This window comes from Oncorhynchus gorbuscha, linkage group LG25, assembly GCF_021184085.1.
Source record: "Oncorhynchus gorbuscha isolate QuinsamMale2020 ecotype Even-year linkage group LG25, OgorEven_v1.0, whole genome shotgun sequence".
Classification (NCBI taxonomy): domain Eukaryota; kingdom Metazoa; phylum Chordata; class Actinopteri; order Salmoniformes; family Salmonidae; genus Oncorhynchus; species Oncorhynchus gorbuscha.
This window is the reverse complement of record NC_060197.1, coordinates 51,476,384-51,501,566: the sequence shown is the minus strand read 5'-3', so window position 1 is coordinate 51,501,566 and position 25,183 is coordinate 51,476,384. Positions and strand designations below refer to the sequence as shown.

General features: G+C 48.1%; 1 protein-coding gene across 1 annotated transcript in view; it reads right to left on the bottom strand.

The window, feature by feature from the left end:
• The window catches only part of LOC124013898 (steroid 17-alpha-hydroxylase/17,20 lyase), a 53,583-nt gene that overhangs the window by 10,263 nt on the left and 18,137 nt on the right, over positions 1-25,183 (bottom strand). The window contains exons 6-8 of the mRNA XM_046328449.1: positions 24,879-24,965; positions 24,248-24,487; positions 23,942-24,111 (exon numbers count right to left, since the gene is read on the bottom strand). Of these exons, the coding sequence (XP_046184405.1) occupies positions 23,942-24,111; positions 24,248-24,487; positions 24,879-24,965 (497 nt within the window). The remainder of the gene's footprint in view (positions 1-23,941; positions 24,112-24,247; positions 24,488-24,878; positions 24,966-25,183) is intronic.

Genomic DNA, 25,183 nt, shown 5'->3' with positions numbered 1-25,183 from the left:
AGGGATGGGACTATAACAGGTGAGGTAGATCAGGTGTGTTAGTTACCTGCTGTGAGTCAGAAGGGATGGGACTATAACAGGTGAGGTAGGTCAGGTGTGTTAGTTACCTGCTGTGAGTCAGAAGGGATGAGGACTATAACAGGTGAGGTAGGTCAGGTGTGTTAGTTACCTGCTGTGAGTCAGAAGGGATGAGGACTATAACAGGTGAGGTAGATCAGGTGTGTTAGTTACCTGCTGTGAGTCAGAAGGGATGAGGACTATAACAGGTGAGGTAGATCAGGTGTGTTAGTTACCTGCTGTGAGTCAGAAGGGATGAGGACTATAACAGGTGAGGTAGATCAGGTGTGTTAGTTACCTGCTGTGAGTCAGGGTGATGTGAGGGATGAGGACTATAACAGGTGAGGTAGGTCAGGTGTGTTAGTTACCTGCTGTGAGTCAGGGTGATGTGAGGGATGGGACTATAACAGGTGAGGTAGGTCAGGTGTGTCAGTTACCTGCTGTGAGTCAGGGTGGTGTGAGGGATGGGACTATAACAGGTGAGGTAGGTCAGGTGTGTTAGTTACCTGCTGTGAGTCAGAAGGATGGGACTATAAGTTACCTGCTGTGAGTCAGAAGGGATGGGACTATAACAGGTGAGGTAGGTCAGGTGTGTTAGTTACCTGCTGTGAGTCAGGGTGATGTGAGGGATGGGACTATAACAGGTGAGGTAGGTCAGGTGTGTTAGTTACCTGCTGTGAGTCAGACTATAACAGGTGAGGTAGGTCAGGTGTGTTAGTTACCTGCTGTGAGTCATACTATAACAGGTGAGGTAGGTCAGGTGTGTTAGTTACCTGCTGTGAGTCAGAAGGGATGGGACTATAACAGGTGAGGACAGGTGTGTTATAACAGGTGAGGACTATAACAGGTGAGGTAGGTCAGGTGTGTTAGTTACCTGCTGTGAGTCAGGGTGAAGGGATGAGGACTATAACAGGTGAGGTAGGTCAGGTGTGTTAGTTACCTGCTGTGAGTCAGGGTGATGTGAGGGATGGGACTATAACAGGTGAGGTAGGTCAGGTGTGTTAGTTACCTGCTGTGAGTCAGAAGGGATGGGACTATAACAGGTGAGGTAGGTCAGGTGTGTTAGTTACCTGCTGTGAGTCAGAAGGGATGGGACTATAACAGGTGAGGTAGGTCAGGTGTGTTAGTTACCTGCTGTGAGTCAGGTGAGGATGGGACTATAACAGGTGAGGTAGGTCAGGTGTGTTAGTTACCTGCTGTGAGTCAGGGTGATGTGAGGGATGGGACTATAACAGGTGAGGTAGGTCAGGTGTGTTAGTTACCTGCTGTGAGTCAGAAGGGATGGGACTATAACAGGTGAGGTAGGTCAGGTGTGTTAGTTACCTGCTGTGAGTCAGAAGGGATGGGACTATAACAGGTGAGGTAGGTCAGGTGTGGACCTATCAAAGGGATGGGACTATAACAGGTGAGGTAGGTCAGGTGTGTTAGTTACCTGCTGTGAGTCAGGGTGATGTGAGGGATGGGACTATAACAGGTGAGGTAGATCAGGTGTGTTAGTTACCTGCTGTGAGTCAGTGTATAACAGTGAGGTAGGTCAGGTGTGTTACCTGCTGTGAGTCAGAAGGGATGGGACTATAACAGGTGAGGTAGGTCAGGTGTGTTAGTTACCTGCTGTGAGTCAGGGTGATGTGAGGGATGGGACTATAACAGGTGAGGTAGATCAGGTGTGTTAGTTACCTGCTGTGAGTCAGGGTGATGTGAGGGATGGGACTATAACAGGTGAGGTAGATCAGGTGTGTTAGTTACCTGCTGTGAGTCAGAAGGGATGGGACTATAACAGGTGAGGTAGATCAGGTGTGTTAGTTACCTGCTGTGAGTCAGAAGGGATGGGACTATAACAGGTGAGGTAGGTCAGGTGTGTTAGTTACCTGCTGTGAGTCAGAAGGGATGAGGACTATAACAGGTGAGGTAGGTCAGGTGTGTTAGTTACCTGCTGTGAGTCAGAAGGGATGAGGACTATAACAGGTGAGGTAGATCAGGTGTGTTAATTACCTGCTGTGAGTCAGAAGGGATGAGGACTATAACAGGTGAGGTAGATCAGGTGTGTTAGTTACCTGCTGTGAGTCAGAAGGGATGAGGACTATAACAGGTGAGGTAGATCAGGTGTGTTAGTTACCTGCTGTGAGTCAGGGTGATGTGAGGGATGAGGACTATAACAGGTGAGGTAGGTCAGGTGTGTTAGTTACCTGCTGTGAGTCAGGGTGATGTGAGGGATGGGACTATAACAGGTGAGGTAGATCAGGTGTGTTAGTTACCTGCTGTGAGTCAGGGTGATGTGAGGGATGGGACTATAACAGGTGAGGTAGGTCAGGTGTGTTAGTTACCTGCTGTGAGTCAGGGTGATGTGAGGGATGGGACTATAACAGGTGAGGTAGGTCAGGTGTGTCAGTTACCTGCTGTGAGTCAGGGTGGTGTGAGGGATGAGGACTATAACAGGTGAGGTAGGTCAGGTGTGTTAGTTACCTGCTGTGAGTCAGAAGGGATGAGGACTATAACAGGTGAGGTAGGTCAGGTGTGTTAGTTACCTGCTGTGAGTCAGAAGGGATGGGACTATAACAGGTGAGGTAGATCAGGTGTGTTAGTTACCTGCTGTGAGTCAGAAGGGATGAGGACTATAACAGGTGAGGTAGGTCATGTGTTAGTTACCTGCTGTGAGTCAGAAGGGATGGGACTATAACAGGTGAGGTAGGTCAGGTGTGTTAGTTACCTGCTGTGAGTCAGAAGGGATGAGGACTATAACAGGTGAGGTAGGTCAGGTGTGTTAGTTACCCGCTGTGAGTCAGAAGGGATGGGACTATAACAGGTGAGGTAGGTCAGGTGTGTTAGTTACCTGCTGTGACTCAGGGTGATGTGAGGGATGAGGACTATAACAGGTGAGGTAGATCAGGTGTGTTAGTTACCTGCTGTGAGTCAGGGTGATGTGAGGGATGGGACTATAACAGGTGAGGTAGATCAGGTGTGTTAGTTACCTGCTGTGAGTCAGGGTAAGCTTTGATAAAAGTCTGCTAAATGATATATTATTATTATTTATATTATTATCTGAGGGATGAGGACTATAACAGGTGAGGTAGATCAGGTGTGTTAGTTACCTGCTGTGAGTCAGGGTGATGTGAGGGATGGGACTATAACAGGTGAGGTAGATCAGGTGTGTTAGTTACCTGCTGTGAGTCAGGGTAAGTCGGGATAAAAGGGAATGGCATATAATTATTATTTATATTATTATGTGAGGGATGAGGACTATAACAGGTGAGGTAGATCAGGTGTGTTAGTTACCTGCTGTGAGTCAGGGTGATGTGAGGGATGGGACTATAACAGGTGAGGTAGATCAGGTGTGTTAGTTACCTGCTGTGAGTCAGGGTAAGTCGCTTTGGATAAAAGCGTCTGCTAAATGGCATATATTATTATTATTTATATTATTATGTGAGGGATGAGGACTATAACAGGTGAGGTAGATCAGGTGTGTTAGTTACCTGCTGTGAGTCAGGGTGATGTGAGGGATGGGACTATAACAGGTGAGGTAGATCAGGTGTGTTAGTTACCTGCTGTGAGTCAGGGTAAGTCGCTTTGGATAAAAGCGTCTGCTAAATGATATATTATTATTATTTATATTATTATGTGAGGGATGAGGACTATAACAGGTGAGGTAGATCAGGTGTGTTAGTTACCTGCTGTGAGTCAGGGTGATGTGAGGGATGGGACTATAACAGGTGAGGTAGATCAGGTGTGTTAGTTACCTGCTGTGAGTCAGGGTGATGTGAGGGATGGGACTATAACAGGTGAGGTAGATCAGGTGTGTTAGTTACCTGCTGTGAGTCAGAAGGGATGAGGACTATAACAGGTGAGGTAGGTCAGGTGTGTTAGTTACCTGCTGTGAGTCAGAAGGGATGGGACTATAACAGGTGAGGTAGATCAGGTGTGTTAGTTACCTGCTGTGAGTCAGGGTGATGTGAGGGATGAGGACTATAACAGGTGAGGTAGGTCAGGTGTGTTAGTTACCTGCTGTGAGTCAGGGTGATGTGAGGGATGGGACTATAACAGGTGAGGTAGGTCAGGTGTGTTAGTTACCTGCTGTGAGTCAGGGTGGTGAAGGGATGAGGACTATAACAGGTGAGGTAGGTCAGGTGTGTTAGTTACCTGCTGTGAGTCAGAAGGGATGAGGACTATAACAGGTGAGGTAGGTCAGGTGTGTTAGTTACCTGCTGTGAGTCAGAAGGGATGGGACTATAACAGGTGAGGTAGGTCAGGTGTGTTAGTTACCTGCTGTGAGTCAGAAGGGATGAGGACTATAACAGGTGAGGTAGGTCAGGTGTGTTAGTTACCTGCTGTGAGTCAGAAGGGATGGGACTATAACAGGTGAGGTAGGTCAGGTGTGTTAGTTACCTGCTGTGAGTCAGGGTGAAGGGATGAGGACTATAACAGGTGAGGTAGGTCAGGTGTGTTAGTTACCTGCTGTGAGTCAGATGTGAGGGATGGGACTATAACAGGTGAGGTAGGTCAGGTGTGTTAGTTACCTGCTGTGAGTCAGGGTGATGTGAAATGGGATGAGGACTATAACAGGTGAGGTAGATCAGGTGTGTTAGTTACCTGCTGTGAGTCAGGGTGATGTGAGGGATGGGACTATAACAGGTGAGGTAGATCAGGTGTGTTAGTTACCTGCTGTGAGTCAGGGTAAGTGCTTTGGATAAAAGCGTCTGCTAAATGGCATATATTATTATTATTTATATTATTATGTGAGGGATGAGGACTATAACAGGTGAGGTAGATCAGGTGTGTTAGTTACCTGCTGTGAGTCAGGGTGATGTGAGGGATGGGACTATAACAGGTGAGGTAGATCAGGTGTGTTAGTTACCTGCTGTGAGTCAGGGTAAGTCAGGATAAAAGCGTCTGCTAAATGGCATATATTATTATTATTTATATTATTATGTGAGGGATGAGGACTATAACAGGTGAGGTAGATCAGGTGTGTTAGTTACCTGCTGTGAGTCAGGGTGATGTGAGGGATGGGACTATAACAGGTGAGGTAGATCAGGTGTGTTAGTTACCTGCTGTGAGTCAGGGTGATGTGAGGGATGGGACTATAACAGGTGAGGTAGATCAGGTGTGTTAGTTATGCTGTGAGTCTGAGGACTAAACAGGTGAGGTAGGTCAGGTGTATTATTTATATTATTGAGTCAGAGGGATGGGACTATAACAGGTGAGGTAGGTCAGGTGTGTTAGTTACCTGCTGTGAGTCAGGGTGATGTGAGGTGAGGACTATAACAGGTGAGGTAGATCAGGTGTGTTAGTTACCTGCTGTGAGTCAGGGTGATGTGAGGGATGGGACTATAACAGGTGAGGTAGATCAGGTGTGTTAGTTACCTGCTGTGAGTCAGGGTAAGTCGCTTTGGATAAAAGGTCTGCTAAATGGCATATATTATTATTATTTATATTATTATGTGAGGGATGAGGACTATAACAGGTGAGGTAGATCAGGTGTGTTAGTTACCTGCTGTGAGTCAGGGTGATGTGAGGGATGGGACTATAACAGGTGAGGTAGATCAGGTGTGTTAGTTACCTGCTGTGAGTCAGGTAAGTCGCTTTGGATAAAAGCGTCTGCTAAATGGCATATATTATTATTATTTATATTATTATGTGAGGGATGAGGACTATAACAGGTGAGGTAGATCAGGTGTGTTAGTTACCTGCTGTGAGTCAGGGTGATGTGAGGGATGGGACTATAACAGGTGAGGTAGATCAGGTGTGTTAGTTACCTGCTGTGAGTCAGGGTGATGTGAGGGATGGGACTATAACAGGTGAGGTAGATCAGGTGTGTTAGTTACCTGCTGTGAGTCAGAAGGGATGAGGACTATAACAGGTGAGGTAGATCAGGTGTGTTAGTTACCTGCTGTGAGTCAGAAGGGATGAGGACTATAACAGGTGAGGTAGATCAGGTGTGTTAGTTACCTGCTGTGAGTCAGGGTGATGTGAGGGATGAGGACTATAACAGGTGAGGTAGGTCAGGTGTGTTAGTTACCTGCTGTGAGTCAGGGTGATGTGAGGGATGGGACTATAACAGGTGAGGTAGATCAGGTGTGTTAGTTACCTGCTGTGAGTCAGGGTGATGTGAGGGATGGGACTATAACAGGTGAGGTAGGTCAGGTGTGTTAGTTACCTGCTGTGAGTCAGGGTGATGTGAGGGATGGGACTATAACAGGTGAGGTAGGTCAGGTGGTGTTAGTTACCTGCTGTGAGTCAGGGTGGTGTGAGGGATGGGACTATAACAGGTGAGGTAGATCAGGTGTGTTAGTTACCTGCTGTGAGTCACAAGTGAGGTAGGTCTATAACAGGTGAGGTAGTCAGGTGTGTTAGTTACCTGCTGTGAGTCAGAAGGGATGAGGACTATAACAGGTGAGGTAGGTCAGGTGTGTTAGTTACCTGCTGTGAGTCAGAAGGGATGGGACTATAACAGGTGAGGTAGGTCAGGTGTGTTAGTTACCTGCTGTGAGTCAGAAGGGATGGGACTATAACAGGTGAGGTAGGTCAGGTGTGTTAGGACTATAAGTCAGAAGGGATGGGACTATAACAGGTGAGGTAGGTCAGGTGTGTTAGTTACCTGCTGTGAGTCAGGGTGAAGGATGAGGACTATAACAGGTGAGGTAGGTCAGGTGTGTTAACCTGCTGTGAGTCAGGGTGATGTGAGGGATGGGACTATAACAGGTGAGGTAGGTCAGGTGTGTTAGTTACCTGCTGTGAGTCAGGGTGAGTCAGAAGGGATGGGACTATAACAGGTGAGGTAGGTCAGGTGTGTTAGTTACCTGCTGTGAGTCAGAAGGGATGGGACTATAACAGGTGAGGTAGGTCAGGTGTGTTAGTTACCTGCTGTGAGTCAGAAGGGATGGGACTATAACAGGTGAGGTAGGTCAGGTGTGTTAGTTACCTGCTGTGAGTCAGAAGGGATGAGGACTATAACAGGTGAGGTAGGTCAGGTGTGTTAGTTACCTGCTGTGAGTCAGAAGGGATGGGACTATAACAGGTGAGGTAGGTCAGGTGTGTTAGTTACCTGCTGTGAGTCAGGGTGATGTGAGGGATGAGGACTATAACAGGTGAGGTAGATCAGGTGTGTTAGTTACCTGCTGTGAGTCAGGGTGATGTGAGGGATGGGACTATAACAGGTGAGGTAGATCAGGTGTGTTAGTTACCTGCTGTGAGTCAGGGCTTTGGATGGGACTATAACATTTATATTATTATCTGAGGGATGAGGACTATAACAGGTGAGGTAGATCAGGTGTGTTAGTTACCTGCTGTGAGTCAGGGTGATGTGAGGGATGGGACTATAACAGGTGAGGTAGATCAGGTGTGTTAGTTACCTGCTGTGAGTCAGGGTGAAGTGAGGATAAAAGGGAAATGGCATATATTATTATTATTTATATTATTATGGTGAGGGATGAGGACTATAACAGGTGAGGTAGATCAGGTGTGTTAGTTACCTGCTGTGAGTCAGGGTGATGTGAGGGATGGGACTATAACAGGTGAGGTAGATCAGGTGTGTTAGTTACCTGCTGTGAGTCAGAAGGGATGGGACTATAACAGGTGAGGTAGATCAGGTGTGTTAGTTACCTGCTGTGAGTCAGAAGGGATGAGGACTATAACAGGTGAGGTAGGTCAGGTGTGTTAGTTACCTGCTGTGAGTCAGAAGGGATGGGACTATAACAGGTGATTCAGGTGTGTTATTTACCTGCTGTGAGTCATGAAGGGATGAGGACTATAACAGGTGAGGTAGATCAGGTGTGTTAGTTACCTGCTGTGAGTCAGGGTGATGTGAGGGATGGGACTATAACAGGTGAGGTAGATCAGGTGTGTTAGTTACCTGCTGTGAGTCAGGGTAGAAAAAGGTCTGCTAAATGGGACTATAACATTTATATTATTATGGAGGGATGAGGACTATAGGTCAGGTGTGTTAGTTACCTGCTGTGAGTCAGGGTGATGTGAGGGATGGGACTATAACAGGTGAGGTAGATCAGGTGTGTTAGTTACCTGCTGTGAGTCAGGGTGTCGCTTTGGATAAAAGCGTCTGCTAAATGGCATATATTATTATTATTTATATTATTATGTGAGGGATGAGGACTATAACAGGTGAGGTAGATCAGGTGTGTTAGTTACCTGCTGTGAGTCAGGGTGATGTGAGGGATGGGACTATAACAGGTGAGGTAGATCAGGTGTGTTAGTTACCTGCTGTGAGTCAGGGTGATGTGAGGGATGGGACTATAACAGGTGAGGTAGATCAGGTGTGTTAGTTACCTGCTGTGAGTCAGAAGGGATGAGGACTATAACAGGTGAGGTGAGTAGATGAGGACTATAACAGGTGAGGTAGATCAGGTGTGTTAGTTACCTGCTGTGAGTCAGAAGGGATGAGGACTATAACAGGTGAGGTAGATCAGGTGTGTTAGTTACCTGCTGTGAGTCAGGGTGATGTGAGGGATGAGGACTATAACAGGTGAGGTGAGGTCAGGTGTGTTAGTTACCTGCTGTGAGTCAGGGTGATGTGAGGGATGGGACTATAACAGGTGAGGTAGGTCAGGTGTGTTAGTTACCTGCTGTGAGTCAGGGTGATGTGAGGGATGGGACTATAACAGGTGAGGTAGGTCAGGTGTGTTAGTTACCTGCTGTGAGTCAGGGTGATGTGAGGGATGGGACTATAACAGGTGAGGTAGGTCAGGTGTGTCAGTTACCTGCTGTGAGTCAGGGTGGTGTGAGGGATGAGGACTATAACAGGTGAGGTAGGTCAGGTGTGTTAGTTACCTGCTGTGAGTCAGAAGGGATGAGGACTATAACAGGTGAGGTAGGTCAGGTGTGTTAGTTACCTGCTGTGAGTCAGAAGGGATGGGACTATAACAGGTGAGGTAGATCAGGTGTGTTAGTTACCTGCTGTGAGTCAGAAGGGATGAGGACTATAACAGGTGAGGTAGGTCAGGTGTGTTAGTTACCTGCTGTGAGTCAGAAGGGATGGGACTATAACAGGTGAGGTAGGTCAGGTGTGTTAGTTACCTGCTGTGAGTCAGAAGGGATGAGGACTATAACAGGTGAGGTAGGTCAGGTGTGTTAGTTACCTGCTGTGAGTCAGAAGGGATGGGACTATAACAGGTGAGGTAGGTCAGGTGTGTTAGTTACCTGCTGTGAGTCAGAAGGGATGGGACTATAACAGGTGAGGTAGGTCAGGTGTGTTAGTTACCTGCTGTGAGTCAGGGTGATGTGAGGGATGGGACTATAACAGGTGAGGATGAGGACTATAACAGGTGAGGTAGATCAGGTGTGTTAGTTACCTGCTGTGAGTCAGGGTGATGTGAGGGATGGGACTATAACAGGTGAGGTAGATCAGGTGTGTTAGTTACCTGCTGTGAGTCAGGGTAAGTCGCTTTGGATAAAAGCGTCTGCTAAATGGCATATATTATTATTATTTATATTATTATCTGAGGGATGAGGACTATAACAGGTGAGGTAGATCAGGTGTGTTAGTTACCTGCTGTGAGTCAGGGTGATGTGAGGGATGGGACTATAACAGGTGAGGTAGATCAGGTGTGTTAGTTACCTGCTGTGAGTCAGGGTAAGTCGCTTTGGATAAAAGCGTCTGCTAAATGGCATATATTATTATTATTTATATTATTATGTGAGGGATGAGGACTATAACAGGTGAGGTAGATCAGGTGTGTTAGTTACCTGCTGTGAGTCAGGGTGATGTGAGGGATGGGACTATAACAGGTGAGGTAGATCAGGTGTGTTAGTTACCTGCTGTGAGTCAGGGTAAGTCGCTTTGGATAAAAGCGTCTGCTAAATGGCATATATTATTATTATTTATATTATTATGTGAGGGATGAGGACTATAACAGGTGAGGTAGATCAGGTGTGTTAGTTACCTGCTGTGAGTCAGGGTGATGTGAGGGATGGGACTATAACAGGTGAGGTAGATCAGGTGTGTTAGTTACCTGCTGTGAGTCAGGGTGATGTGAGGGATGGGACTATAACAGGTGAGGTAGATCAGGTGTGTTAGTTACCTGCTGTGAGTCAGAAGGGATGAGGACTATAACAGGTGAGGTAGATCAGGTGTGTTAGTTACCTGCTGTGAGTCAGAAGGGATGAGGACTATAACAGGTGAGGTTGATCAGGTGTGTTAGTTACCTGCTGTGAGTCAGGGTGATGTGAGGGATGAGGACTATAACAGGTGAGGTAGGTCAGGTGTGTTAGTTACCTGCTGTGAGTCAGGGTGATGTGAGGGATGGGACTATAACAGGTGAGGTAGATCAGGTGTGTTAGTTACCTGCTGTGAGTCAGGGTGATGTGAGGGATGGGACTATAACAGGTGAGGTAGGTCAGGTGTGTTAGTTACCTGCTGTGAGTCAGGGTGATGTGAGGGATGGGACTATAACAGGTGAGGTAGGTCAGGTGTGTAAGTTACCTGCTGTGAGTCAGGGTGGTGTGAGGGATGAGGACTATAACAGGTGAGGTAGGTCAGGTGTGTTACCTGCTGTGAGTCAGAAGGGATGAGGACTATAACAGGTGAGGTAGGTCAGGTGTGTTAGTTACCTGCTGTGAGTCAGAAGGGATGGGACTATAACAGGTGAGGTAGATCAGGTGTGTTAGTTACCTGCTGTGAGTCAGAAGGGATGAGGACTATAACAGGTGAGGTAGGTCAGGTGTGTTAGTTACCTGCTGTGAGTCAGAAGGGATGGGACTATAACAGGTGAGGTAGGTCAGGTGTGTTAGTTACCTGCTGTGAGTCAGAAGGGATGAGGACTATAACAGGTGAGGTAGGTCAGGTGTGTTAGTTACCCGCTGTGAGTCAGAAGGGATGGGACTATAACAGGTGAGGTAGGTCAGGTGTGTTAGTTACCTGCTGTGACTCAGGGCGATGTGAGGGATGAGGACTATAACAGGTGAGGTAGGTCAGGTGTGTTAGTTACCTGTTACCTGCTATAACAGTGAGTCAGGTGTGTTATTACCTGCTGTGAGTCAGGATGGGACTATAACAGGTGAGGTAGGTCAGGTGTGTTAGTTACCTGCTGTGAGTCAGAAGGGATGGGACTATAACAGGTGAGGGAGGTGTGTTAGTTACCTGCTGTGAGTCAGAAGGGATGGGACTATAACAGGTGAGGTAGGTCAGGTGTGTTAGTTACCTGCTGTGAGTCAGAAGGGATGGGACTATAACAGGTGAGGTAGGTCAGGTGTGTTAGTTACCTGCTGTGAGTCAGGGTGATGTGAGGGATGGGACTATAACAGGTGAGGTAGGTCAGGTGTGTTAGTTACCTGCTGTGAGTCAGAAGGGATGGGACTATAACAGGTGAGGTAGGTCAGGTGTGTTAGTTACCTGCTGTGAGTCAGAAGGGATGGGACTATAACAGGTGAGGTAGGTCAGGTGTGTTAGTTACCTGCTGTGAGTCAGAAGGGATGGGACTATAACAGGTGAGGTAGGTCAGGTGTGTTAGTTACCTGCTGTGAGTCAGAAGGGATGGGACTATAACAGGTGAGGTAGGTCAGGTGTGTTAGTTACCTGCTGTGAGTCAGAAGGGATGGGACTATAACAGGTGAGGTAGGTCAGGTGTGTTAGTTACCTGCTGTGAGTCAGGGTGATGTGAGGGATGGGACTATAACAGGTGAGGTAGAGGTGTGTTAGTTACCTGCTGTGAGTCAGAAGGGATGGGACTATAACAGGTGAGGTAGGTCAGGTGTGCTGTGAGTCAGAAGGGATGGGACTATAACAGGTGAGGTAGGTCAGGTGTGTTAGTTACCTGCTGTGAGTCAGAAGGGATGGGACTATAACAGGTGAGGTAGGTCAGGTGTGTTAGTTACCTGCTGTGAGTCAGAAGGGATGGGACTATAACAGGTGAGGTAGGTCAGGTGTGTTAGTTACCTGCTGTGAGTCAGAAGGGATGGGACTATAACAGGTGAGGTAGGTCAGGTGTGTTAGTTACCTGCTGTGAGTCAGGGTGATGTGAGGGATGGGACTATAACAGGTGAGGTAGGTCAGGTGTGTTAGTTACCTGCTGTGAGTCAGAAGGGATGGGACTATAACAGGTGAGGTAGGTCAGGTGTGTTAGTTACCTGCTGTGAGTCAGAAGGGATGGGACTATAACAGGTGAGGTAGGTCAGGTGTGTTAGTTACCTGCTGTGAGTCAGAAGGGATGGGACTATAACAGGTGAGGTAGGTCAGGTGTGTTAGTTACCTGCTGTTAGTCAGGGTGATGTGAGGGATGAGGACTATAACAGGTGAGGTAGGTCAGGTGTGTTAGTTACCTGCTGTGAGTCAGAAGGGATGGGACTATAACAGGTGAGGTAGGTCAGGTGTGTTAGTTACCTGCTGTGAGTCAGGGTGATGTGAGGGATGGGACTATAACAGGTGAGGTAGATCAGGTGTGTTAGTTACCTGCTGTGAGTCAGGGTGATGTGAGGGATGGGACTATAACAGGTGAGGTAGATCAGGTGTGTTAGTTACCTGCTGTGAGTCAGAAGGGATGGGACTATAACAGGTGAGGTAGATCAGGTGTGTTAGTTACCTGCTGTGAGTCAGAAGGGATGGGACTATAACAGGTGAGGTAGGTCAGGTGTGTTAGTTACCTGCTGTGAGTCAGAAGGGATGAGGACTATAACAGGTGAGGTAGGTCAGGTGTGTTAGTTACCTGCTGTGAGTCAGAAGGGATGAGGACTATAACAGGTGAGGTAGATCAGGTGTGTTAATCTGTGAGTCAGAAGGGATGAGGACTATAACAGGTGAGGTAGATCAGGTGTGTTAGTTACCTGCTGTGAGTCAGAAGGGATGAGGACTATAACAGGTGAGGTAGATCAGGTGTGTTAGTTACCTGCTGTGAGTCAGGGGATGATGAGGACTATAACAGGTGAGGTAGGTCAGGTGTGTTAGTTACCTGCTGTGAGTCAGGGTGATGTGAGGGATGGGACTATAACAGGTGAGGTAGATCAGGTGTGTTAGTTACCTGCTGTGAGTCAGGGTGATGTGAGGGATGGGACTATAACAGGTGAGGTAGGTCAGGTGTGTTAGTTACCTGCTGTGAGTCAGGGTGATGTGAGGGATGGGACTATAACAGGTGAGGTAGGTCAGGTGTGTAAGTTACCTGCTGTGAGTCAGGGTGGTGTGAGGGATGAGGACTATAACAGGTGAGGTAGGTCAGGTGTGTTAGTTACCTGCTGTGAGTCAGAAGGGATGAGGACTATAACAGGTGAGGTAGGTCAGGTGTGTTAGTTACCTGCTGTGAGTCAGAAGGGATGGGACTATAACAGGTGAGGTAGATCAGGTGTGTTAGTTACCTGCTGTGAGTCAGAAGGGATGAGGACTATAACAGGTGAGGTAGGTCAGGTGTGTTAGTTACCTGCTGTGAGTCAGAAGGGATGGGACTATAACAGGTGAGGTAGGTCAGGTGTGTTAGTTACCTGCTGTGAGTCAGAAGGGATGAGGACTATAACAGGTGAGGTAGGTCAGGTGTGTTAGTTACCCGCTGTGAGTCAGAAGGGATGGGACTATAACAGGTGAGGTAGGTCAGGTGTGTTAGTTACCTGCTGTGACTCAGGGTGATGTGAGGGATGAGGACTATAACAGGTGAGGTAGATCAGGTGTGTTAGTTACCTGCTGTGAGTCAGGGTGATGTGAGGGATGGGACTATAACAGGTGAGGTAGATCAGGTGTGTTAGTTACCTGCTGTGAGTCAGAAGGGATGGGACTATAACAGGTGAAGATCAGGTGTGTTAGTTACCTGCTGTGAGTCAGGGTAAGTGAGTCTGCTAAATGGCATATATTATTATTATTTATATTATTATCTAGAGGGATGAGGACTATAACAGGTGAGGTAGATCAGGTGTGTTAGTTACCTGCTGTGAGTCAGGGTGATGTGAGGGATGGGACTATAACAGGTGAGGTAGATCAGGTGTGTTAGTTACCTGCTGTGAGTCAGGGTGAAGGGATGAGGACTATAACAGGTGAGGTAGATCAGGTGTGTTAGTTACCTGCTGTGAGTCAGAAGGGATGGGACTATAACAGGTGAGGTAGATCAGGTGTGTTAGTTACCTGCTGTGAGTCAGGGTGATGTGAGGGATGAGGACTATAACAGGTGAGGTAGATCAGGTGTGTTAGTTACCTGCTGTGAGTCAGGGTGATGTGAGGGATGGGACTATAACAGGTGAGGTAGATCAGGTGTGTTAGTTACCTGCTGTGAGTCAGGGTGATGTGAGGGATGGGACTATAACAGGTGAGGTAGGTCAGGTGTGTTAGTTACCTGCTGTGAGTCAGGGTGATGTGAGGGATGGGACTATAACAGGTGAGGTAGGTCAGGTGTGTTAGTTACCTGCTGTGAGTCAGGGTGGTGTGATGTATAACAGGTGAGGGGTCATGTGTTAGACCTAGTAGAAGGGATGAGGACTATAACAGGTGAGGTAGGTCAGGTGTGTTAGTTACCTGCTGTGAGTCAGGGTGATGTGGATGGGACTATAACAGGTGAGGTAGATCAGGTGTGTTAGTTACCTGCTGTGAGTCAGAAGGGATGAGGACTATAACAGGTGAGGTAGGTCAGGTGTGTTAGTTACCTGCTGTGAGTCAGAAGGGATGGGACTATAACAGGTGAGGTAGGTCAGGTGTGTTAGTTACCTGCTGTGAGTCAGAAGGGATGAGGACTATAACAGGTGAGGTAGGTCAGGTGTGTTAGTTACCTGTGAGTCAGAAGGTGGGACTATAACAGAGTAGGTCAGGTGTGTTAGTTACCTGCTGTGACTCAGGGTGATGTGAGGGATGAGGACTATAACAGGTGAGGTAGATCAGGTGTGTTAGTTACCTGCTGTGAGTCAGGGTGATGTGAGGGATGGGACTATAACAGGTGAGGTAGATCAGGTGTGTTAGTTACCTGCTGTGAGTCAGAAGGGATGAGGACTATAACAGGTGAGGTAGATCAGGTGTGTTAGTTACCTGCTGTGAGTCAGGGTAAGTCGCTTTGGATAAAAGCGTCTGAAATGGCATATATTATTATTATTTATATTATTATGTGAGGGATGAGGACTATAACAGGTGAGGTAGATCAGGTGTGTTAGTTACCTGCTGTGAGTCAGGGTGATGTGAGGGATGGGACTATAACAGGTGAGGTAGATCAGGTGTGTTAGTTACCTGCTGTGAGTCAGGGTGATGTGAGGGATGGGACTATAACAGGTGAGGTAGATCAGGTGTGTTAGTTACCTGCTGTGAGTCAGGGTGATGTGAGGGATGGGACTATAACAGGTGAGGTAGGTCAGGTGTGTTAGTTACCTGCTGTGAGTCTATAACAGGTGAGTCAGGTGTGTTAGTTACCTGTGTGAGTCAGAAGGGATGGGACTATAACAGGTGAGGTAGGTCAGGTGTGTTAGTTACCTGCTGTGAGTCAGAAGGGATGGGACTATAACAGGTGAGGTAGGTCAGGTGTGTTAGTTACCTGCTGTGAGTCAGAAGGGATGGGACTATAACAGGTGAGGTAGATCAGGTGTGTTAGTTACCTGCTGTGAGTCAGAAGGATGTGAGGACTATAACAGGTGAGGTAGATCAGGTGTGTTAGTTACCTGCTGTGAGTCAGAAGGGATGAGGACTATAACAGGTGAGGTAGGTCAGGTGTGTTAGTTACCTGCTGTGAGTCAGAAGGGATGGGACTATAACAGGTGAGGTAGGTCAGGTGTGTTGTGTTAGTTACCTGCTGTGAGTCAGGGTGATGTGAGGATGAGGACTATAACAGGTGAGGTAGGTCAGGTGTGTTAGTTACCTGCTGTGAGTCAGGGTGATGTGAGGGATGGGACTATAACAGGTGAGGTATGTCAGGTGTGTTAGTTACCTGCTGTGAGTCAGGGTGATGTGAGGGATGAGGACTATAACAGGTGAGGTAGGTCAGGTGTGTTAGTTACCTGCTGTGAGTCAGGGTGATGTGAGGGATGGGACTATAACAGGTGAGGTAGGTCAGGTGTGTTAGTTACCTGCTGTGAGTCAGAAGGGATGGGACTATAACAGGTGAGGTAGATCAGGTGTGTTAGTTACCTGCTGTGAGTCAGAAGGGATGGGACTATAACAGGTGAGGTAGGTCAGGTGTGTTAGTTACCTGCTGTGACTCAGGGTGATGTGAGGGATGAGGACTATAACAGGTGAGGTAGATCAGGTGTGTTAGTTACCTGCTGTGAGTCAGGGTGATGTGAGGGATGGGACTATAACAGGTGAGGTAGATCAGGTGTGTTAGTTACCTGCTGTGAGTCAGAAGGGATGGGACTATAACAGGTGAGGTAGATCAGGTGTGTTAGTTACCTGCTGTGAGTCAGGGTGCTGTTTGGAGTCTGCTAAATGGCATATATTCTTATTATTTATATTATTATGTGAGGGATGGGACTATAACAGGTGAGGTAGATCAGGTGTGTTAGTTACCTGCTGTGAGTCAGAAGGGATGGGACTATAACAGGTGAGGTAGGTCAGGTGTGTTAGTTACCTGCTGTGAGTCAGAAGGGATGGGACTATAACAGGTGAGGTAGGTCAGGTGTGTTAGTTACCTGCTGTGAGTCAGAAGGGATGGGACTATAACAGGTGAGGTAGGTCAGGTGTGTTAGTTACCTGCTGTGAGTCAGAAGTGATGGGACTATAACAGGTGAGGTAGGTCAGGTGTGTTAGTTACCTGCTGTGAGTCAGAAGGGATGAGGACTATAACAGGTGAGGTAGGTCAGGTGTGTTAGTTACCTGCTGTGAGTCAGAAGGGATGAGGACTATAACAGGTGAGGTAGGTCAGGTGTGTTAGTTACCTGCTGTGAGTCAGAAGGGATGGGACTATAACAGGTGAGGTAGGTCAGGTGTGTTAGTTACCTGCTGTTAGTCAGAAGGGATGGGACTATAACAGGTGAGGTAGGTCAGGTGTGTTAAACCCGCTATGGGACTATAACAGGTGAGGTAGATCAGGTGTGTTAGTTACCTGCTGTGAGTCAGGGTGATGTGAGGGATGGGACTATAACAGGTGAGGTAGATCAGGTGTGTTAGTTACCTGCTGTGAGTCAGGGTGATGTGAGGGATGGGACTATAACAGGTGAGGTAGGTCAGGTGTGTTAGTTACCTGCTGTGAGTCAGAAGGGATGAGGACTATAACAGGTGAGGTAGGTCAGGTGTGTTAGTTACCTGCTGTGAGTCAGAAGGGATGAGGACTATAACAGGTGAGGTAGATCAGGTGTGTTAGTTACCTGCTGTGAGTCAGGGTGATGTGAGGGATGAGGACTATAACAGGTGAGGTAGATCAGGTGTGTTAGTTACCTGCTGTGAGTCAGAAGGGATGAGGACTATAACAGGTGAGGTAGATCAGGTGTGTTAGTTACCTGCTGTGAGTCAGGGTGATGTGAGGGATGAGGACTATAACAGGTGAGGTAGGTCAGGTGTGTTAGTTACCTGCTGTGAGTCAGGGTGATGTGAGGGATGGGACTATAACAGGTGAGGTAGATCAGGTGTGTTAGTTACCTGCTGTGAGTCAGGGTGATGTGAGGGATGGGACTATAACAGGTGAGGTAGGTCAGGTGTGTTAGTTACCTGCTGTGAGTCAGGGTGATGTGAGGGATGGGACTATAACAGGTGAGGTAGGTCAGGTGTGTCAGTTACCTGCTGTGAGTCAGGGTGGTGTGAGGGATGAGGACTATAACAGGTGAGGTAGGTCAGGTGTGTTAGTTACCTGCTGTGAGTCAGAAGGGATGAGGACTATAACAGGTGAGGTAGGTCAGGTGTGTTAGTTACCTGCTGTGAGTCAGAAGGGATGGGACTATAACAGGTGAGGTAGATCAGGTGTGTTAGTTACCTGCTGTGAGTCAGAAGGGATGAGGACTATAACAGGTGAGGTAGGTCAGGTGTGTTAGTTACCTGCTGTGAGTCAGAAGGGATGGGACTATAACAGGTGAGGTAGGTCAGGTGTGTTAGTTACCTGCTGTGAGTCAGAAGGGATGAGGACTATAACAGGTGAGGTAGGTCAGGTGTGTTAGTTACCTGCTGTGAGTCAGAAGGGATGGGACTATAACAGGTGAGGTAGGTCAGGTGTGTTAGTTACCTGCTGTGAGTCAGGGTGATGAGGACTATAACAGGTGAGGTAGGTCAGGTGTGTTAGTTACCTGCTGTGAGTCAGAAGGAGATGGGACTATAACAGGTGAGGTAGGTCAGGTGTGTTAGTTACCTGCTGTGAGTCAGAAGGGATGAGGACTATAACAGGTGAGGTAGGTCAGGTGTGTTAGTTACCTGCTGTGAGTCAGAAGGGATGGGACTATAACAGGTGAGGTAGGTCAGGTGTGTTAGTTACCTGCTGTGACTCAGGGTGATGTGAGGGATGAGGACTATAACAGGTGAGGTAGATCAGGTGTGTTAGTTACCTGCTGTGAGTCAGGGTGATGTGAGGGATGGGACTATAACAGGTGAGGTAGATCAGGTGTGTTAGTTACCTGCTGTGAGTCAGAAGGGATGGGACTATAACAGGTGAGGTAGATCAGGTGTGTTAGTTACCTGCTGTGAGTCAGGTAAGTCGCTTTGGATAAAAGCGTCTGCTAAATGGCATATATTCTTATTATTTATATTATTATGTGAGGGATGAGGACTATAACAGGTGAGGTAGATCAGGTGTGTTAGTTACCTGCTGTGAGTCAGAGGGATGAGGACTATAACAGGTGAGGTAGGTCAGGTGTGTTATGCTGTGAGTCTGGGACTATAACAGGTGAGGTAGATCAGGTGTGTTAGTTACCTGCTGTGAGTCAGGGTGATGAGGATGGGACTATAACAGGTGAGGTAGATCAGGTGTGTTAGTTACCTGCTGTGAGTCAGGGGATGATATAACAGTGAGGGATGGGACTATAACAGGTGAGGTAGATCAGGTGTGTTAGTTACCTGCTGTGAGTCAGGGTATAACAGGTGAGGTAGGTCAGGTGTGTTAGTTACCTGCTGTTAGTCAGAAGGGATGGGACTATAACAGGTGAGGGATGGGACTCAGGTGAGGTAGATCAGGTGTGTTAGTTACCTGCTGTGAGTCAGGGTGATGTGAGGGATGGGACTATAACAGGTGAGGTAGATCAGGTGTGTTAGTTACCTGCTGTGAGTCAGGGTGATGTGAGGGATGGGACTATAACAGGTGAGGTAGATCAGGTGTGTTAGTTACCTGCTGTGAGTCAGAAGGGATGGGACTATAACAGGTGAGGTAGGTCAGGTGTGTTAGTTACCTGCTGTGAGTCAGAAGGGATGGGACTATAACAGGTGAGGTAGATCAGGTGTGTTAGTTACCTGCTGTGAGTCAGAAGGGATGGGACTATAACAGGTGAGGTAGGTCAGGTGTGTTAGATACCTGCTGTTAGTCAGAAGGGATGGGACTATAACAGGTGAGGTAGGTCAGGTGTGTTAGTTACCTGCTGTGAGTCAGGGTGATGTGAGGGGGACTATAACAGGTGAGGTAGATCAGGTGTGTTACCTGCTGTGAGTCAGGGTGATGTGAGGGATGGGACTATAACAGGTGAGGTAGATCAGGTGTGTTAGTTACCTGCTGTGAATCAGGGCGGTGTGAGGGATGGGACTATAACAGGTGAGGTAGGTCAGGTGTGTTAGTTACCTGCTGTGAGTCAGGGTGATGTGAGGGATGGGACTATAACAGGTGAGGTAGATCAGGTGTGTTAGTTACCTGCTGTGAGTCAGGGTGATGTGAGGGATGGGACTATAACAGGTGAGGTAGGTCAGGTGTGTTAGTTACCTGCTGTGAGTCAGGGTGATGTGAGGGATGGGACTATAACAGGTGAGGTAGATCAGGTGTGTTAGTTACCTGCTGTGAGTCAGAAGGGATGGGACTATAACAGGTGAGGTAGGTCAGGTGTGTTAGTTACCTGCTGTGAGTCAGAAGGGATGAGGACTATAACAGGTGAGGTAGGTCAGGTGTGTTAGTTACCCGCTGTGAGTCAGAAGGGATGGGACTATAACAGGTGAGGTAGGTCAGGTGTGTTAGTTACCTGCTGTGACTCAGGGTGATGTGAGGGATGAGGACTATAACAGGTGAGGTAGATCAGGTGTGTTAGTTACCTGCTGTGAGTCAGGGTGATGTGAGGGATGGGACTATAACAGGTGAGGTAGATCAGGTGTGTTAGTTACCTGCTGTGAGTCAGAAGGGATGGGACTATAACAGGTGAGGTAGATCAGGTGTGTTAGTTACCTGCTGTGAGTCAGGGTAAGTCGCTTTGGATAAAAGCGTCTGCTAAATGGCATATATTATTATTATTTATATTATTATGTGAGGGATGAGGACTATAACAGGTGAGGTAGATCAGGTGTGTTAGTTACCTGCTGTGAGTCAGGGTGATGTGAGGGATGGGACTATAACAGGTGAGGTAGATCAGGTGTGTTAGTTACCTTCTGTGAGTCAGGGTGATGTGAGGGATGGGACTATAACAGGTGAGGTAGATCAGGTGTGTTAGTTACCTGCTGTGAGTCAGGGTGATGTGAGGGATGGGACTATAACAGGTGAGGTAGGTCAGGTGTGTTAGTTACCTGCTGTGAGTCAGAAGGGATGGGACTATAACAGGTGAGGTAGATCAGGTGTGTTAGTTACCTGCTGTGAGTCAGAAGGGATGGGACTATAACAGGTGAGGTAGGTCAGGTGTGTTAGATACCTGCTGTTAGTCAGAAGGGATGGGACTATAACAGGTGAGGTAGGTCAGGTGTGTTAGTTACCTGCTGTGAGTCAGAAGGGATGGGACTATAACAGGTGAGGTAGATCAGGTGTGTTAGTTACCTGCTGTGAGTCAGGGTGATGTGAGGGATGGGACTATAACAGGTGAGGTAGATCAGGTGTGTTAGTTACCTGCTGTGAATCAGGGCGGTGTGAGGGATGGGACTATAACAGGTGAGGTAGGTCAGGTGTGTTAGTTACCTGCTGTGAGTCAGGGTGATGTGAGGGATGAGGACTATAACAGGTGAGGTAGGTCAGGTGTGTTAGTTACCTGCTGTGAGTCAGGGTGATGTGAGGGATGGGACTATAACAGGTGAGGTATGTCAGGTGTGTTAGTTACCTGCTGTGAGTCAGGGTGATGTGAGGGATGAGGACTATAACAGGTGAGGTAGGTCAGGTGTGTTAGTTACCTGCTGTGAGTCAGGGTGATGTGAGGGATGGGACTATAACAGGTGAGGTAGGTCAGGTGTGTTAGTTACCTGCTGTGAGTCAGAAGGGATGGGACTATAACAGGTGAGGTAGATCAGGTGTGTTAGTTACCTGCTGTGAGTCAGAAGGGATGGGACTATAACAGGTGAGGTAGGTCAGGTGTGTTAGTTACCTGCTGTGACTCAGGGTGATGTGAGGGATGAGGACTATAACAGGTGAGGTAGATCAGGTGTGTTAGTTACCTGCTGTGAGTCAGGGTGATGTGAGGGATGGGACTATAACAGGTGAGGTAGATCAGGTGTGTTAGTTACCTGCTGTGAGTCAGAAGGGATGGGACTATAACAGGTGAGGTAGATCAGGTGTGTTAGTTACCTGCTGTGAGTCAGGGTATGTCGCTTTGGATAAAAGCGTCTGCTAAATGGCATATATTATTATTATTTATATTATTATGTGAGGGATGAGGACTATAACAGGTGAGGTAGATCAGGTGTGTTAGTTACCTGCTGTGAGTCAGAAGGGATGAGGACTATAACAGGTGAGGTAGGTCAGGTGTGTTAGTTACCTGCTGTGAGTCAGAAGGGATGGGACTATAACAGGTGAGGTAGATCAGGTGTGTTAGTTACCTGCTGTGAGTCAGAAGGGATGGGACTATAACAGGTGAGGTAGGTCAGGTGTGTTAGTTACCTGCTGTGAGTCAGAAGGGATGGGACTATAACAGGTGAGGTAGGTCAGGTGTGTTAGTTACCTGCTGTGAGTCAGAAGGGATGAGGACTATAACAGGTGAGGTAGGTCAGGTGTGTTAGTTACCTGCTGTGAGTCAGAAGGGATGAGGACTATAACAGGTGAGGTAGGTCAGGTGTGTTAGTTACCTGCTGTGAGTCAGAAGGGATGGGACTATAACAGGTGAGGTAGGTCAGGTGTGTTAGTTACCTGCTGTTAGTCAGAAGGGATGGGACTATAACAGGTGAGGTAGGTCAGGTGTGTTAGACCTGCTGTGTGTCAGAAGGGATGGGACTATAACAGGTGAGGTAGGTCAGGTGTGTTAGTTACCTGCTGTGAGTCAGGGTGATGTGAGGGATGGGACTATAACAGGTGAGGTAGATCAGGTGTGTTAGTTACCTGCTGTGAGTCAGGGTGATGTGAGGGATGGGACTATAACAGGTGAGGTAGGTCAGGTGTGTTAGTTACCTGCTGTGAGTCAGAAGGGATGAGGACTATAACAGGTGAGGTAGGTCAGGTGTGTTAGTTACCTGCTGTGAGTCAGAAGGGATGAGGACTATAACAGGTGAGGTAGGTCAGGTGTGTTAGTTACCTGCTGTGAGTCAGGGTGATGTGAGGGATGAGGACTATTACAGGTGAGGTAGGTCAGGTGTGTTAGTTACCTGCTGTGAATCAGGGCGGTGTGAGGGATGGGACTATAACAGGTGAGGTAGGTCAGGTGTGTTAGTTACCTGCTGTGAGTCAGGGTGATGTGAGGGATGAGGACTATAACAGGTGAGGAAGGTCAGGTGTGTTAGTTACCTGCTGTGAGTCAGGGTGATGTGAGGGATGGGACTATAACAGGTGAGGTAGGTCAGGTGTGTTAGTTACCTGCTGTGAGTCAGGGTGATGTGAGGGATGAGGACTATAACAGGTGAGGTAGGTCAGGTGTGTTAGTTACCTGCTGTGAGTCAGGGTGATGTGAGGGATGGGACTATAACAGGTGAGGTAGGTCAGGTGTGTTAGTTACCTGCTGTGAGTCAGAAGGGATGGGACTATAACAGGTGAGGTAGGTCAGGTGTGTTAGTTACCTGCTGTGAGTCAGAAGGGATGAGGACTATAACAGGTGAGGTAGGTCAGGTGTGTTAGTTACCTGCTGTGAGTCAGAAGGGATGAGGACTATAACAGGTGAGGTAGGTCAGGTGTGTTAGTTACCTGCTGTGAGTCAGGGTGATGTGAGGGATGAGGACTATTACAGGTGAGGTAGGTCAGGTGTGTTAGTTACCTGCTGTGAGTCAGGGTGATGTGAGGGATGGGACTATAACAGGTGAGGTAGGTCAGGTGTGTTAGTTACCTGCTGTGAATCAGGGCGGTGTGAGGGATGGGACTATAACAGGTGAGGTAGGTCAGGTGTGTTAGTTACCTGCTGTGAGTCAGGGTGATGTGAGGGATGAGGACTATAACAGGTGAGGAAGGTCAGGTGTGTTAGTTACCTGCTGTGAGTCAGGGTGATGTGAGGGATGGGACTATAACAGGTGAGGTAGGTCAGGTGTGTTAGTTACCTGCTGTGAGTCAGGGTGATGTGAGGGATGAGGACTATAACAGGTGAGGTAGGTCAGGTGTGTTAGTTACCTGCTGTGAGTCAGGGTGATGTGAGGGATGGGACTATAACAGGTGAGGTAGGTCAGGTGTGTTAGTTACCTGCTGTGAGTCAGAAGGGATGGGACTATAACAGGTGAGGTAGATCAGGTGTGTTAGTTACCTGCTGTGAGTCAGAAGGGATGGGACTATAACAGGTGAGGTAGGTCAGGTGTGTTAGTTACCTGCTGTGAGTCAGAAGGGATGGGACTATAACAGGTGAGGTAGGTCAGGTGTGTTAGTTACCTGCTGTGAGTCAGAAGGGATGAGGACTATAACAGGTGAGTTAGGTCAGGTGTGTTAGTTACCTGCTGTGAGTCAGAAGGGATGAGGACTATAACAGGTGAGGTAGGTCAGGTGTGTTAGTTACCTGCTGTGAGTCAGAAGGGATGGGACTATAACAGTTGAGGTAGATCAGGTGTGTTAGTTACCTGCTGTGAGTCAGGGCGGTGTGAGGGATGAGGATGGGGCTGACAGGGCGTATCCTCATGACCTCATTGATGACAGAGTCCAGGTAGGGCAGGTGAGTGCGGTCTGACACATCTGGACTCCTCCCACAACCCACCACCTCATCCAGCTCCTTCTGCACACGCTCCTGAACCTAGTTTGGGGGGTTTGGGGGATGAACGAGACTGTTCAGTTGAGAGCAGATTTGAATATAACTTCTGTCCAATAACTTCTCAGTTGGTTTTCTCCGTCCTCCCCAAGTCCCCACCTCCCCTTGCCCCTCCTCCTACCTGTGGGTGGTGCAGGAGGAAGGCCAGGACCCAGAGTAATGTCGTCGAGGTGGTCTCTACTCCGGCACCGAATGCTTCAGCCGCAGTCATCAAGACGTGGTCATCACTGATCCCCTCCTCTTCCTGCTCCGCTCCTAACCCCTGACCTCTGACCCCTGACCCCTGGTTATGTTTGATCCTCGTCTGACCCTGCAGCAGAGCGTCCAGCAGGTCACGTGGCTCCCCGCTGATCAGCGACACCTGCAGAGGATCAGATGTCTCAATACTTCCTTTCCCTGTCCACTTCCCTCTCTGTGTGTGTGTGTGTGTGTGTGTGTGTGTGTGTGTGTGTGTGTGTGTGTGTGTGTGTGTGTGTGTGTGTGTGTGTGTGTGTGTGTGTGTGTGTGTGTGTGTGTGTGTGTGTGTGTGTGTGTGTGTGTGTGTGTGTGTGTGCGTATGTGTGTGTGCGTGCGTATGTGTATGTGTGTGTATGTGTATGTGTGTATGTGTGTGAAAGCTGCCTGGGAATGGAAACCAGGTGTCTGATACCGTTCCACTGATTCCACTCCAGCCAATACCATGAGCCCCTCCTCCCCAATTAAGGTGCCACCAACCTCCTGTGGAGTGTGTGTGCATGTGTGTGTGTGTTCACCTTGTGTTCCTCTAGCTTCTTGCTGAGCAGCTGATCCCTGATGGCGATACACTCTGTCAGCGTGGTCAGAGTCTGGTTGGGGAGAAACTACAGCAGAGACAGGAGAGAGTTGAAAGACTCAGCGAGATGCACAACAATATATCAGCACGGTTTTCACCACAACTAAGAGTACGAAGCACGAGGCTAAAGTTCTGTTTTGGTCCCGCAACTATCGTGTTGTGGCAGACTGACGCGCAGCTGTGCACACGACTAGATCAGAGGAGGCTGGTGAGGGGAGGACGGCTGGAATGGAATGAATGAAATGG